The sequence below is a fragment of the Podarcis bocagei genome, assembly GCF_964188305.1.
Source record: "Podarcis bocagei genome assembly, chromosome: 10".
Classification (NCBI taxonomy): Eukaryota; Metazoa; Chordata; class Lepidosauria; order Squamata; family Lacertidae; genus Podarcis; species Podarcis bocagei.
In genome coordinates, this window is record NC_138135.1 from 63,895,493 (window position 1) to 63,911,976 (window position 16,484).

The following is a 16,484-nucleotide window of genomic DNA, read 5'->3' on the forward strand; positions in this document are numbered from 1 at the left end:
CTTTTCCCTACGACCCAAAACTAATTTCTCTAAAAACCTGATTTAAACACAAAGGTTCACAATAAATGAACTACGCAATTAAATGAAACATAGCTTAGAATAAGCAATGATGAGCTTAAACCCTCTCCCCATTGAGAGATATCCCTGCATAATAATAAAAAGCGTTACAAATATATTGCCAGCAAGTACTATTAGTTCATTTTCAGACAAAAATAATTCCAGCATCTGGATTGCTATTTTTGTCTTCACAAACACAGATTTCACTTGGATGTTCACAGATCAGGGCGGAAAAAATATAACTGCACTTTGCGATGAATAAAAGATAAAACTTTGGTCTGTCTTTCAGCAGTGTGCGTGGACAACTGTGATGGTCACAAGTTGTAAAATGAATATGGCTCAAGTGAGACTGTGAAGACATCTGACCCATCTGTTTGAGACTTAATAGCACTTCTATACATACACCTTGCTACACTCTCCACTCGGGAAGATCACTATCCCTTTGTGGAAAATACAAACAAGGCAGTTAGGAAGATCATGTAACACAGAGCTCGGAAGCCCAGAGTGGAGGTTTACTGCTATAGGGAACTCTTCTCCTGGATGCTGAACTGCACTCAGCAGCGGCAGCCCCCACTTCTTCTACTTCAGGATCCTCAGTTGCCTCATTGTAGCATTCCAAGTCTTCTTCATATGGCTTTTCTAGGAGCCTCAAAACTTTCCTTACCTGGAAAAGGAGGAGTACAATTATTACTGCCAAACCTCAACTGTATTTTTATTATTTTTGTCCCCAGGGGAAGCCAAAGTTTGGGGATTCCATATCTGGTGAATACCTCTCAATTTTTTGTTTTGCAACATTTAGCTCAGGCATCCCCAAACTCGGCCCTCCAGATGTTTTGGGACTACAACTCCCATCATCCCTGACCACTGGTCCTGTTAGCTAGGGATGATGGGAGTTGTAGTCCCAAAAAACATCTGGAGGGCCGAGTTTGGGGATGCCTGATTTTAGCAATACTGCTTACCTCCATGAAGTCTCCATTTTCTGCTGCTTCTATAGCATTTTGAGCAATGTAATTTCTCAATATGTATTTTGGGTTATTTGAGTTCATAATTTTCACATGCTCAGCATTCCAGTTATCAGAATTGCCAAATTGCTCCATTTCTTTTTCTAGCCGAACTCTGAAAGGACACAGAAAGCTTCACATAATGGGTGAGTTTTAAACAAACTAACAAACACACACACTGCTTCTGTCACAATCCTGAGACTCAGGAACATACAACGAAGAATCATTTAAGAGGACAGGTCTAAAAAGGCACTCTGATAGGACATCCAGAGCACCATGCTGAGAGTTCATCCTGAAAACTTATTTGAGCATTGTATGCTACACGGCCAATACAAACAATTCATTTCAAGAAGACAATTTTAAAGATCTTATTTGGAATATATACTGATAACAAATGCTGCAATATGAAACCCTTAGGGTGCTTCCATGCACTCATAGCCAAATCCTTTACAACAAACATTTATGCACATATGTATTAATAGCATATAGAAATATACAGAAATAGAAATATATTTGGTACATAACCATTAGTCTCACCTGTAGTTCTGAAGCCAATCTTTCCAGTGCCCTTTATTTCTACTAACCAGTTCAGATGCTGATAACTGCTGTAGCTTAGAAAATTGCTCTATGCGTTCCAGTTCTTTATTTATGTTAGATTTTGTCCCAATTAAGGCAAAAAGTTGTGGGTTAGACTGGGCTAACATCAGCATCATTGAAAGCTGTCTAGAAAAAAGGGGAAGGGGGGAAATGGAAGACTATCAGAAATCAGTTACTGTGAGTTGTGTGTTAAGTTATGCTTAAAAAACATACAATTCCTTAAATTATGAATTATAAGGGTACAGACAAAATATTTGACTTCTAAGGGGAATTTTGAAAAAAAATTAGCAGACATGTTTTGTCATACATTTCAGCTGCGCAACTCTGCTGAATGCCAGGGTGAATTTCTGTCTTTACCGCCTGAAATCGCTAAACATGCACAAGGGCAACATGTTTCCACTAAGAATGAAACAGTAAAGCAGTCAACAAAGAGAATAACGCTGGAAATCAATTAAAAGCTAATTAATAGAAAGCAACAGAAAATGTTTTTTAAAACGTGAACTCCCCCACATATTATCCTTTAACTTTCAGCTCAATGCTATTTTTGATGGCTAGTTTATATGGTTCTCACTGTAGTGCAAATTTAATAATAAGTGAGGTGGTATTAGGCAAATGGTAGGCCGGAGGTGTGAGGGTGAACTAGTACACATTCCAAAATATGTTGACAGTAATGTTCCAGTTGTGGAACTTCATTTAACTTGATGATTAAAGACTAAAAGTTACACTATGTATTGCTTTGTGCTGTATTGTCTGCTGTATTGAATTTGTGTGTAGTCATTTTACGGCATTTTTAAATTTAAAAAAACAACACAGATTAAAGGCTAAAATAGTTGCATGTGGTGATGTGAACAGTTTAATCTCATATCTAGCTAGTGATCCAGACTTAAAGGATAATACATTCTTTCATAATGGACAATGTCTTTTTAATTCTTCTGTTATGGTGGGCATATATGAACAAGCACAAGGAGGAATTTAATGTCTCGAATCTTTCCAAGCAATGTCACCCTTCTTTTTATCATATTACTTATGCATCATTTATTATTACTTATTATTTTATCATATTACTTTTCATGCTGGAGAACCATACACCTGTGACATTTGCCAGGTACTGGATGAAATTAAAGAGGACATCAGAAGGGGTAATTTTCTAGTCAAGAAGTCTCAGTGTAAATTGGATCCTGACAGTCAAATATGGTTGAAATGCTGTTGGCAAAACAGCAAGTATCACTGGCATCACCACAACTAACTATGAGAAGGTGGGACCTACAGCAAAGAGTCTCCGATTTCACTCCAGCTACTCCGCAGGACAAATGGAAATAAGCTTTTAGTTGCTGTCAGAGCTGCCCAAGGTCCCAGCTCACAAAGGACCAACGCCAGTTCGTCGTTATATACAAAAGTCTTTACTGAAGTTCATTTTCACTTTGACAGCCGCAGCGTGCAGCTCTACGTCTGAAACTCTAGACCGCCGAAGCTCCGTCTGAATCTCCTCCCCCCATACACCAGTTTAAGACTCTAGCCTTGCTCCACCTCTTCCTTTGCTCTTTCCTCCTCTGGCTCCGCCTGTCAGCTGGGGTCTCGCCCTTCCTAGACTCTTCTGACGCTGAATCCCCTGAGTCTTCTCCTTGCCTCCGGCGGGCTTTAGGACCTGGTTCCCAATCCGGGTTTTCTGCTGTCCCGCGCGCCTGTACATTTGAACTTGGCGCGCGCGCCCAGCCGGCAACCTTCCTCCTGACCGTTACACTGCTCTTGTCACTGCTTCCCCCTTCGGGGGGGGGGCTAGCTGGACCCGACCTCCCTTCCGTTCCCTCACTCTCCGATGGAGGCGTGGTCAGCCCTGACTCATCTTCTCTCCCTGCTGGAGGAGACACTGGCCCTGCCCCATGGGACTCTTCCCCCCCACTACGCTCTGGTGGGGAAGCTGATCCTGATCTCCAGCTGCTGCTTTGGGAGTCCCCGCTGGCCCCTTGTTTCTGGTGTGTCCCCCCCCCCGGGACCCCCCTTGCCCTGACCATGGGCGCCTCCTTCTGGGAATCTTCTGATTCGCTGGAGAAGCTCATGGAATCTCTCGGGTCACTGCCATACTCCCCTACGCTCCCCTCCGATTCTTCCCTTTCGCTCTCCATCTCCTCTCTCCCCTGTGCCTCTGTTCCTGAGTCCCTGACAGTTGCGTTAGTTGTTCTGAACTCACTTCTGCGTACTAAGATTTTAAGACAACAACCATTAAATGTCTTTGTCAAAACAAGGCTTTGCAAAAAGAACGAACAACGATAGCATCGGGTTCTGTGACACAATGGCGAACAATGCCTTGACATTCAGATCATTGTCTGCAGTTAAAAGGACAGTAACATTCTTAACTGGGTAACAGGTGGAACTCAGTGATGCAACACACCATTGTCCTAGTAAAAATGAACAGAATTCAAGACACAAAGCCTATTACCAGACACACCAATTTGAAATGTTGATTGTCCCTTATTTCTACTTGGCACTAACACAACCTTAATTAATGGTGGACAGGCACCAATACAATGCAACTCAGAAGCAACAATGAAGCAGTAGCAACCTTTGGAGACTTGCTAGATGTATAAATATCAGACTGAACAACAACATGTGCAGAGTGCCACTGGAGTGCTTCATGGGAAGGCTGTTTCCAGCTACCCTACCCTTTGGCCTTGGAAGAAGGAGGAGAGGTGCTGCAGGAGAGCAACATCATGTGAGGGGGTTTCTAGGACTATGGTGAAACTGTGAAGCTCCCTTGTTATTTTTGCTACTGGATGCTGCTGTTATGTTGTTTATATAATCTTGTATTTTTTATATATATATATATATATATATATATATATATATATATATATATATATTACTGAAATGTGTTATTTTTGTATGTTATTATGTTTTCGTTTTGCTATATTCTGATGAAATTGTTGCCATGTTTTGCTATGTTTTTATGAAACTGTATTTGCAGTGTTTGTTTGAAATGCATCCCTGTTTCTATGTTGGAAGCTGCTTTGATCACCATTTTTTGGGAGGGGGTAGAAAAGCGGTATACAAATATAATGAAAGAAAAAAATGAAAAATTCTTCACTTTTCTGAAGAGTGGTGCAAAACATCTCTCATTACTGGCAAAATATAAAGACATTAAAAAATGCAGCTAATAAAGCAGGTTTTGTCAGATTACAACTTTGACTTAATTGTTTAGGAATTGGTGGCTTCTCTATGTTGAGTCAGCCTATTTGGAAAAAGAATCAGAGAAACTCATGGAAATGCATGAAGATGACAACACCAGAATTGCCCTCCACTATGTAATCAGTAAATCACCATGCACTACTGCAGGCATCTCCAAAGTCTGTCTCAGGGGCCCAATACGGCCCGCTGGTCGATTTAATCTGGCCCCCGTGGCACTATATGTCCTGGGGGGAAATCCTAAATCCTAAGAAAAGCTCAACAATCTCGGCTGGCCCTCACGCATATTCACTTCATCAAATCTGGCCCTCTTTGAAAAAAGTTTGGGCACCCCTGCACTATTGGAACTCCTCATAATACCAATGTTATGATATCGTTCGTAGAAAACAGTGAAATACCTTGCCTGTATATGAATTAGGAAAGGCTTCAAGACTCCAACTGGTGTGAAGCTGGCTTGAGAAATCATGCATCAAACAAATGTACCTCGGGTTACATATGCTTCAGGTTACATACGCTTCAGGTTACGGACTCCGCTAACCCAGAAATAGCGCTTCAGGTTAAGAACTTTGCTTCAGGATAAGAACAGAAATCGGGCTCTGGCGGCGCGGCGGCAGCAGGAGGCCCCATTAGCTAAACTAGTGCTTCAGGTTAAGAACAGTTTCAGGTTAAGAACGGACCTCCGGAACGAATGAAGTACTTAACTCGAGGTACCACTGTATTTTATAACAAAGTATAGGATTCATGTGCAATCTGGATAATGTTGGATGAACATTGAAAACCCAGCCTAGAAACATTGTGAGTGCACCATAATCAGGAGTGAACACATCCCTTGTTTATTAACAACATGGACTTCAGAGATTTTGTCTCAATAGATCTGTCTCCTAGCACAAACTTGCTACTACTAAATTGTTTCATAGTAACAATGTCATGAACAGCTTTGTTCAGGCAGATTGTGTGTACTAAACACTTTAAAATTATTGATAAATTCCTATATTCTGTTTGTAAAGTAAGTTTTTAAAAATCTAATTATACATGGAATGTTTTGCATGCCACATAAACTTCCATATGTGCATATTACTAAAGCAATCGTTATTTATGTTAGTTCTTGACAGAAGGACCATGAGCAAAAACCATCATGAGAGCAGGGAAAGAGAAACCGTTTCCCTTAAACTCTAAATGTAAAAAGTTGCCTGTGTCTGAAAACAGGAAAATAAACAATGAAATATGCAACAGATTGACAGGAACTACATGAGTGCTTGGTATTGTATTGCTGTATTTTATACTATTATTTAATGTTATGGAAATATTCATTAAAAAAGAAAAAGAAAACAGGAACATGACAAAAGCTAAATTAGTGGTCATTTTAGATCCATATATTGCAGCTACACATCAGTGCTGTATTCCTAGATCTCAAATGTAATATAATAGGATGATACCCAACAAATACAATCAATTTCCAGCATTTAATTGCCTGCAGTCTGATTCTCAAAAAGCATTCTTTCATCCTGGTTTTTTTTGTTTTTTTTTTGTTTTTAGACTGAAGTACACTATGGCATAGAACTCAACATACCCAAAACATATTAAAAGCATGCCTGTCACTTAACTAAGAAATTCATCCAGAAGTTGAAATACAAATCTCCAGTTTTCCAGATTAGAACTACTAGCACATTAATCTGGAACTAAAAACTTGCAGAAAACAAAAAATAAATATCTGTTACTGTCCACATGCAACCTGTCAAACATATAACCTGTCAATCTATTATTTCCTCTAATCCTAAAACACACAGGAACTTTGCACAATATCACAGCTCAGTATACCTAGGGTCCATTTGAGGCTTGTATGCAACTTTCAGTTCTTCCAAGGATGCACACTGCTTTGAAATCTTATCTAAGAACTCTTCCAGGTTTAAAGGATCAGAATCTGCTGGGAAAGAGCTCAGCAAGCGGAAAGTATTTGTAAAATCTGCACCTATGAAACAGATTTAATGGGAATGTTATTCAGCTGTTTATATAATTCAGTTCAAACTGTTTTATCATGTATTGGCATTATGTCATTAATTTCAGAGTATTAATGTATATGATTTGAATTGCTTTATGCGGAACATCACATGAATTATACTTTGTTATTTTAAATATTAATATACAATTCACACTAACCTGTGACCCGCATAGTTTCCAATAAATCAGAAACCAATTTATTATCATCATCCAACTGGAGCTGAATTAATCCTAGCTTTTTTCTCATTGTTTGCAAATAATGCCTCTCAAATTCTGCTTCATATTCTTCTTCCAGGAGGGGTATACTGATTTCCAATGGAAGTTCTGGGACTAAGGCTTCAGCAAGCTTGCCTAGGTTCCACTTACAAATCTCTGGTTGCTTATTATAAGCATAGCGCCCGGCGTTATCAGATCCATTGCAAATATGTTCAGGATCGTATCTGTAAAACAGGAGTATTTGGTTTAATATTTAGTTTATATGAATGAATAGTAATATTGCAGTAACTAGATAATGTACAAATACAATGCAGACTGCTTTCTCCTCCCCTTGTAGTCTCCCACAGAATTTCCCAAAGGGTTGCCCCTCAGCCCACTACAGCAGTTTTTTTTGGGGGGAGGGGGATGTGGGAAGCCTCAGGGGGGACAGGCAACTGCTGAAAAGTGCCTCAATCCCCATTTTGCTGGTGGGAAGCTCTGCTAAATCAAACAGCCTTCTGTCAGTGCACACCAACTGGATACAACTCTACATCTTTAAGAATTATTGTGTATCACCATGTCAAACAAATACTTTGTTTCCCTCTTCCCTAGTTTAATCTTACTCAAGTTAGTAAATTACTGAACAAGGAGAAACTACAAGGTAACCAATATAAACCTTCAACACCTATAGATCTAACAAGGTTGATCACACTGCTGCTGCAATATACAGCAAAATTATCCTGGATTAATTCCATTAAGACTAACAAGTATGAGTGAGTACAAGGGTTTTGCCAGTTCACCTGAAAACATATTACCATACATTTAAATTTCTTCCACAGTTCACTAGAAATAATTTTTCAAAAATGAAAGCAATAAAAAGAGAGCCTGGTGCCATTTGATCCGGTCAATATAACAAATCTATGTTTTGAAGTTACTGAGATACACTGACCTGTCCATAAATCCAAAGGGTCCATAGTCAATTGTAAGTCCAACAATACTCATATTATCCGTATTGAGCACACCATGACAAAATCCAACACACTGCCATTCAGCAACCATCCTTGCTGTCCGCCTTGTTACCTTAAAAATACAACCTGATTTTCAGTTTCTTTTCATCTATGAACTTTATACTTGCATACACACTGCATATTAAGTAGAGTAATATTTAAAAAATAGGCAGTTGCAAATGTGTGTTGAACATTTTCCATCCATGTATGCCATTCTCCACAGATCCTTAAGGGTTCCTATGGAGAATAAAATACTAATATTTGCCAACCCTGTGTGAATGAAAATTCTCTTGTCTATGTTAACAGGATGCCAATGAGTATCAAAGGGTGAAAAATCAGCCCACTGCAGACCATATAATTAGGAAAAAATTAGCATTCCAAGGAGTAGAATGCAAACATATTTTTTATAAAAATAGTAAGAATTAATTATTACCTCCCGAAAGAAAGCAGCATTCCTCTGGACATTATTGTTTGAGTGTGCTTGTAGAATCTCTGGGTAGAAAGTGCTGATGACATAATCAAGCATTTGTATTCGAATATCATTTCTATCAACACTGGGGCCTTTACGTCCTGTATATTCATCAGTAGCTTTAAAAATTTCAAATGATCCAAACCTAAATAAAAGGATTGTCAGTTATTGAGCTGTATCACCCCCCCCGGTATAGTTTATTTTTATATATTTTAAAATAACAAAAAGTAAATAAACTGCTATTTAGCTCCATGTACTGCAACAACAGGAAATGCTATGGTATAGTTTTACAGTGGTGCCTCGCAAGACGAAATTAATCCATTCCGCGAGTCTCTTCGTCTTGCGGTTTTTTCGTCTTGCGAAGCATGGCTATTAGCGGCTTAGCGGCTTTAAGAAAAAGGAAACAAACTTGCAAGAACTTGCAAGACGTTTCGTCTTGTGAAGCAAGCCCATAGGGAAATTCGTCTTGCGGAACGACTCAAAAAACAGAAAACTCTTTCGTCTTGCGCGTTTTTCGTCTTGCGAGGCATTCGTCTTGCGAGGTACCACTGTACTAGAGAAACAGAATATTTAATTAGTAAGCCCCAATTCTGAAAGATGTGCTTTATAAGTATTTTGAAACCTCATAGCTTTCTTGGCTATTAGAGACAAGTGACTGAATTGTGTTTCAAGGATGGAATTGCCATTGCAGGGGGCTGGACTAGATGACCCTTGGGATCCCTTCCAATTTATTTCTACAATTCTATGAGATATGGAGCTCACCGCTGCCCCAAACAAGCATTTGGAGAATGACTTCTTTTTTTTTTTACATAATACTAGGGATGCAATTGCAACTCGGTATTGGACGCCAAACCACTTGTCGAAGGCCAATATTTTAGTCTTTAGATCCAAATATTAGCAATCAATATTTACAATTTTAGTAGGCAAAAGTCACAGGTACCTGAAATGTCTATATTATAGACAGTTTATCTATAACACATCCAAACTGTATATAATACCTGTTTTAATATAAAACCCAAAGCAGGATATTTACCTAATAAACGTGGGTGCTATTCTCAGGACAATTGTGCACCTTTCTTTTTTTGGATTTCCATCGTAAAAAATGTCCCGAATAACTTCTGAATCAGATGTTACGCATGTTCCAGCTCTGGTTGTAGGTATTCCTAGGTGAAACATTGCTTCGCTGCACAGGAATTCTCTTATGCTTGATCGCAGAACTTTACGACCATCTGCTTGTCTGAAATTAAATTAATAAGATACTAGAATAAGGTTTTTTTAAAAAAATAATCTCCAAAATATTTTAAAAGCATAATTTACAGATGAGAATGGTCAAATTCACTCAGTATCAATAATTAGGCCTTTAAACTGCATTTTATTTCAGAAGAACGAAGTATACTTGCTCTGTAGTAAAAAATGAAGCAGGGAGTAAACTACCGGTACTTCTGCTCACTTTATACCTCAATTCTAGACATGTCTACGCAAAAGTCCCAATTACTTACTCTCAGTGAAGTGTGTATAAGATTATAGCCTTAGTGCAGGGTTTCCCAAACCTGGTCTCCAGCTGTTTTTGGACTACAACTCCCATCATCCCTAATGAGTGGTCAGGGATGAAGGGAATTGTAGTCCCAAAACAGTTGGAGATCCAAGTTTGGGAAACTCTGCCTTAGTGTGTCTGCACGTACCAAGTCATGTTATCATCTCAATACAGGTATTTTATGAGAGCTCAAGTAAGTCCTCAGGGGATCACACTTAGAGCCAAAATCACATAGTGTATAAACAAAGACATTGGGTGCAATGGCTTGAGAGATTGCCAGTCTTCCCACACAAAACCCTGCCCCACATTTAAAAAAAAAAAATTCCCAATGCACATAAAGCTGAATGGGTACAAGTTAAATGTGTGTATGTTGAGGACTAACTGTACTTTATTTAGGGGAAACTTTTCACATGTTCTTCTACAGACTGCTAAATGATGCAGCACCAAGTGGACATGAACCAGCCTTTAGCAACTAGGGCGGGGTCATGAATTCTGCTCATACTTTGTTATTCGTGGCATGCTATGCATCCTTGACAATAGCTAACTAACAGCTCAGTTAGTAGAGCATGAGAATCTTAATCTCAAGGTCACGTTGTGCAAAAGATTCCTGCATTGCAGACGGGTGGACTAGATGACCCTCGGGGTTTCTTCCAACTCCTACAATTCTGTGATTTTAATAAAGACGAGATACGGATCTGAACCTTGATTCAAGTTGTCAAGGAAGGGAGAAAACAAAAGGCTGCATGATCCAGTGACATGGGCGTAGGCAGGATTTACGTTAGGCAGGTAGCCAGCATTTATGTTAGGTGGGGCAGGGCCATCATCCCGTCTGGCTCTGTCTAGCAGATCTGGAATGAAACTTCTCAACAAGAAGTTTGTTTTCAATTACTTTCTTTTGACCTCAAGTGCTCAGAAAAACCTGTCGAAAACCTTTCTACATTTTTTACTTTTGAGTAGTTTTATTTATTTATCATTTTATTTTAGCTGCATGAAATTCTGGAACAAATGCTGTAATCTCTCGCTTCCAGGAGTAGCATGGACAATTCTGAACTAGAATATTTTTATTTATTTACTTGATTTCAGGGGGAGGGCCTGCCCACACCTCCACTCACATCCAAGGACATTAACAGGCCCAACCCAACACACTGACTCAAGAATAAGCCCGACTAAACCAAACTGGGTTTTTTGTATTTTTTAATCACACTGCCCAACACAAAGGCCTGCTGACTTTATGGTCCGCTATGACCTTCTCAGGGCCAGATTTAGGTTTGATGAGGCCCTAAACTACTGAAGGTAATGGGGCCCTTTATATGTCCAGCAGTCCTTTGTCAACAACAAATTGTCACTGTTTTTTGTGTTGAATATAGGACTTGCTGATCAGAAGGTCGGCGGTTCCAATCCCCGTGACGGGCTAAGCTCCCGTTGCTCGGTCCCTGCTCCTACCAACTTAGCAATTCGAAAGCGCGTCAAAGTGCAAGTTGATAAATAGGTACCGCTCCTGCAGGAAGGTAAACAGCATTTACGTGTGCTGATCTGGTTCACCAGAAGCGGCTTAGTCATGCTGTCCACATGACCCGGAAGCTGTACACCGGCTCCCTCGGCCAAGAAAGATGAGTGTCGCAACCTCAGAGTCGGTCACAACTGGACCTAATGGTCAGGGATCCCTTTACCTATAATAGGTATCTAAAGCCATTTGCACATAACAAAATATGCATTTTATCAAAGTAATTGTTGAACTGAAATACAATTTTGAAGAAGTATATTAATAGTGAAATACATTTCAATTTTTTGGGGCCCCCAAGAGAGTGGGGTCCTAAGCTATAGCTGGTTTAGCGTACAGGGGTACCTCGGGTTACATACGCTTCAGGTTACACACTCCGCTAACTCAGAAATAGTGCTTCAGGATAAGAACAGAAATCGGGCTCCGGCGGCGCGGCGGCAGCAGGAGGCCCCGTTAGCTAAAGTGGTGCTTCAGGTTAAGAACAGTTTCAGGTTAAGTACGGACCTCCGGAACAAATTAAGTACTTAACCCGAGGTACCACTGTATACGTAAATCCGGCCCTTCCTGGATTAAGAGAAGGGAGCGGTCTCTGCCGCTCCCCTCTCCCGAAAACAACGCGTGTGTCGCTGGGCGTGCGCCTTCGCGGTTTACCGGGAGAAAGGGGTGAGGCCGGCTCCCTTGAGCTGGATCTCCCAGCGCTCGCCGCGCAGGTTCAGCACCTCGCCCAGGTAGACGGCCGCGCCGTCGCCCAGCTGCCCGGCGAAGCTGCCGAACTGGTGGCCGCAGTAGCAGTGGGCGGCGGGCTCCGCGCCGGGAAGCAACCGGTTCCCGCTGAAGTAGAGCGCCGCCTCGGCTTCCTCGTCGGCCGCGCGAGGCTCCCTCAGGCCCAGCAGCTCCAGCGCCGGCGCGGACGCGGCCACCAGGCGAGGCCCGCGCACCGGGGTAGGCCTCACCCGCGAGAAGCAGGCGCCCGACACGGGCCGCGGCACGTTCTCCTCGCTCGGGTCCAGAGGCAGGGCCCGCAGCGCCCGGTTGTCGAAGCGAAGCGCCCCCAGCCACAGACCAGCCTCGGCGGCCGGGCCTGAGGGAGAAGCAGCAGCAGCAGCCGCGGCCTCCATGCTGCCGAAGGGGCGAGAAACAGGCACCGGCAACAAACGGCTGAGGCGCCGGCTGTTACTACGCAGCAGCGCCGCTGCCATTCGCTTTTCTCCGGCCTTAACGGCCACCGTCCGCTCGTAACGTCGGTCCCGCCCATAACCGCCTTCCGAGTCCCGCCTATAACCGCCCACCCGCTCTCTGGCCTATCCCAGCTCGCCCCTGAGCGCGAGCCTCCTGATCTCCACCCAATCAGGGAGGGGGCTCCAAGGAACCGGCCAATGGGACGAGGGGGAGAGATATTAATCGCCTTTCGCCTCCGCTTGGGAGTGACGCCGTCGCGCAGGCGCAGCTGCCTCAGCACCGTGGGAACCGTTATTTGAACAGAAGTATTTCTAAGGGGGGGGAGGGGGGGCTCGCTCTGCTAAAATCGATCCATACTATCGTGTGGCTTATGATAGGTCTGCCAGTCCCTGTATGTTTTAATTTCATAGAATTGGGAGGGAACCCCAGGGTCATCTGGCCCAAACCCACTGCAATGCAGAAATCTCAACCTTTATTTATTTATTTTAATTTCTATACCACTTGCTTACTTAATTTATTTAAATAAATAAATAATAAATGCATGCATGCATCAGTTGAGATTTCTGCATTGCAGTGGGTTTGGACCAACAAAGGTCCATATAGTTAAAGCTATGGTTTTCCCAGTAGTGATGTATGGAAGTGAAAGCTGGACCATAAAGAAGGCTGGTCACCGAAGAATTGATGCTTTTGAATTATGGTGCTGGAGGAGACTCTTGAGAGTCCCATGGACTGCAAGAAGATCAAATCTATCCATTCTGAAGGAAATCAGCCCTGAGTGCTCACTGGAAGGACAGATTCTGAAGCCGAGGCTCCAATACTTTGGCCACCTCATGAGAAGAGAAGACTCCCTGGAAAAGACCCTGATGTTGGGAAAGATGGAGGGCACAAGGAGAAGGGGACAACAGAGGATGAGATGGTTGGACAGTGTTCTCAAAGCTACCAGCATGAGTTTGACCAAACTGCGGGAGGCAGTGGAAGACAGGAGTGCCTGGTGTGCTCTGGTCCATGGGGTCATGAAGAGTCGGACACGACAAAACAACAAAATACCACTTTATATTTTTAAGAAAAATCTCAAAGCAGTTTACAGCATATTAAATCAATAAAACCAAAATAAAACAATCTGAAGAAAGTCAAATATAGAGTATACAATCAAAGCAACATAACAGAAAACTAAAATATTATCTTAAAAGATTTCAAAATAAAACATTACAAAGGAGGTCAGCTACAGACATCCATGACATATGGCCATCCAACTTCTGCTTAAAAACCTACGAGGAAGGAGAGTCCACAACCTCCCATTCCCCTGTCGAAGATTTCTTATCGTCAGAAAGTTCTTCCTGATGTTTAGTCTGAATCTCCTTTCTTGAGGCCATTGGCTGGAGAAAACAAGCTTGTTCCCCTCTTCCATGGGACAGCCCTAGAGATACTTGACAATGGCTATCATATCTCCTCTTTTCCAGGCTAAACATACCCAGCTCCTTCAACTGTTCTTCATAAGGCTTGGTTTCCAGACCCTTGATCACCTTTGTTGCCCTCCTCTGCACACGTTCCAGCAGCTTAAATGTGGGAGAGTGCAGTTTATGATTTGGAAACCCCCCCAGTAAAAAACATGGCACAGAATACACCTTTCAGTAGCATTGCCTTTTCATACCTTTTGTTTTAATGCTTAAAAACCACCAACACAGCTAATGCTGCAGTTGGGTTCCCACTTACTTGGTAGTAAACCCTTTGGAGCTGAAAGGGATTTACTTCTTTTTCACATGAGGCAGGAACCGAATAAAAATAGGAAATCTTAACTAGATTTGGTGATACTTTGGTAGATTAAGAGTACACCAGCCTGGTCACAGCTACAGTAAGACCCTCCATTTTTATAAAACCAGAATTTGGGTTGGGCAGCTGTCATGTCATGAATGATGGAGAGAATGTCCACAGAAGCCCATGTTTACTCAAGTGAATCTCACACCAATTTCAACACAAGGACAGACTTCAAATATGCAAATATATATTTGTTTACAGTGCTGTAGTTACCTGAAATCAGTGTAAGTCTTGCCTCCCAAAAGTTATGAACCTAAACCTGCCCAAGAAAGATGTTAAATTATTTTTGTATGCCACAACTGCGGCTCGTATTTTGTTAGCTAAAAAGTGGAAAACTCAAGAACTACCAACAGTAGAAGAATGGCAGATGAAGATGATGGATTTTTCGGAGCTAGCCGACCTAACTGGAAGAGTCCGCGACCAGGAGGAGGAGGAATATCAGGAAGAATGGAATAAATTTAATGATTATTTAGTTAAATTTGTTAAGTTAAACTAGCCGGAAATAGTTTCCAGATATTTAATGGGCTTAGGATTGTATTTATGTTAAGTGATAAAATAATATGTTTAATACTATAAGGAGAAGATTTAAAGATGTAAATGTTTAAGTTAAATTTTATAAAAATTGGGATTTGGAAAACCATTATAAGGACATGCAATGAAATTCAACCAAGGGGAAACGAGGAAGTTGCTCTACAAAGTTAATACCTGTTATTTTTAATAAGGTTATGATTTATGTTTGGTATGTTTGTTTGTTTTGTGTGTTTGTTTGTCTATAATATTGTAAAAACCAATAAATTTTTGGGGGGGAAAAAGTTATGAACCTAAACCAGGCATAGGCAAACTTGGCCCTCCAGATGTTTTGGGACTACAACTCCCATAATCCCTAACTACTGGTCCTGTTAGCTAGGAATGATGGGAGTTGTAGTCCCAAAACATCTGGAGGGCTGAGTTTGCCTATACCTGGCCTAATTCAACTTGTATAAAGGAAGATGGGCAGTTGTGTCAATAATGGATGCATCTAAACAAAATCAGTTTCCACATTTACTTGGGAACAACGTTGACAAGCCTGTAAAACGTCAGGTGCAATGCAGAAGAACATTTTCAATTTTTTGCCTGGGATGCCATACTGAGTAAGGCTAATCCTAAGAAAGTGAAGGGTTTGTTTTCCTCTAGTCTGATAGCATTAACCTAGGAGTTGGTTACCCGTTATCTACAAAGGCTCTCACTGGTGTCTCTGGGCAGGTGTCCCAGACTCCAAATTTTCATTTTTTAAAATCATCTTCCTAGCCTTCCTAGAAAGAGAATTATGGTGCAAAGTGCAAGATCCTTCTGTGCAATTTCTGTGAAATGAGTATGATGTGGCCACTTCGTACATGATGAATGCCTCCTTTTGCTATTGGACGGCAACAGCATCTCGGTGTCTGTAAAATCAATATTGTGATCTTCAGCAGCAGCACACCACTGACTTCTCATGGTTCAGTGTAAGGTTGCTGCAGGCAGGTGCCTCTCTAACTTTTGTTATACCACATCCCACAGCGCAGCTATTTTGTGATGGGCACGCTCAGCACTCTCAAAATTCATAATGTGCCCACTAGCCCAAAAAAGTTGGCAACCCCTGCATTACACTAGAGCTATGTTTGAAATAGGCTTAAAGAATATGCTGTATCACCACAGTAAAAAACAAGGGACTTGATAATTCACTTTTTATTACAAGTTGGTTTTGCATTTTTCAGGAAGTAAAAAAAAAAATTCTATGAATCATCTTTATTCAGCATCCATGGGGCATATTTAAATCAGGCATTTTCAGTTAGGTCAAGCACTAAGAGGCATTCAATATATATCAAATACTGGTAGCCCCATTCAATTGCATTGTGCAGAAGTCTTTGGGACATGGAATAGCATATTCTCATTTCATACACTCTTGAAAGAACACACACACACACTGAATTGG

General features: G+C 41.4%; 1 protein-coding gene across 1 annotated transcript; it reads right to left on the bottom strand.

Annotated features, from left to right (window-relative positions):
* Positions 1 to 531: 531 nt before the first annotated feature.
* SELENOO (selenoprotein O) lies at positions 532 to 12,779 on the bottom strand. Its single transcript, XM_081211620.1, has 9 exons — positions 12,191 to 12,779; positions 9,538 to 9,741; positions 8,469 to 8,649; positions 7,978 to 8,108; positions 6,993 to 7,273; positions 6,654 to 6,804; positions 1,596 to 1,781; positions 1,017 to 1,173; positions 532 to 721 (listed from the first exon to the last, which is right to left on the bottom strand). The coding sequence occupies exons 1-9, from the start codon at positions 12,736 to 12,738 to the stop codon at positions 533 to 535; spliced, it is 2,028 nt and encodes a 675-aa protein (XP_081067746.1). The 5' UTR covers positions 12,739 to 12,779; the 3' UTR covers position 532.
* Positions 12,780 to 16,484: the final 3,705 nt, after the last annotated feature.

Excerpts from the sequence above, each read along its gene's own strand:
- SELENOO (XM_081211620.1), bottom strand. The coding sequence starts at position 12,738 with ATGGCAGCGGCGCTGCTGCGTAGTAACAGCCGGCGCCTCAGCCGTTTG. Across the intron at positions 8,650-9,537 it reads ATAGCACCCACGTTTATTAG|GTTTGGATCATTTGAAATTT; the intron begins GTAAATATCCTG and ends CCTTTTATTTAG. Across the intron at positions 6,805-6,992 it reads GGAAACTATGCGGGTCACAG|GTGCAGATTTTACAAATACT; the intron begins GTTAGTGTGAAT and ends TCTGTTTCATAG.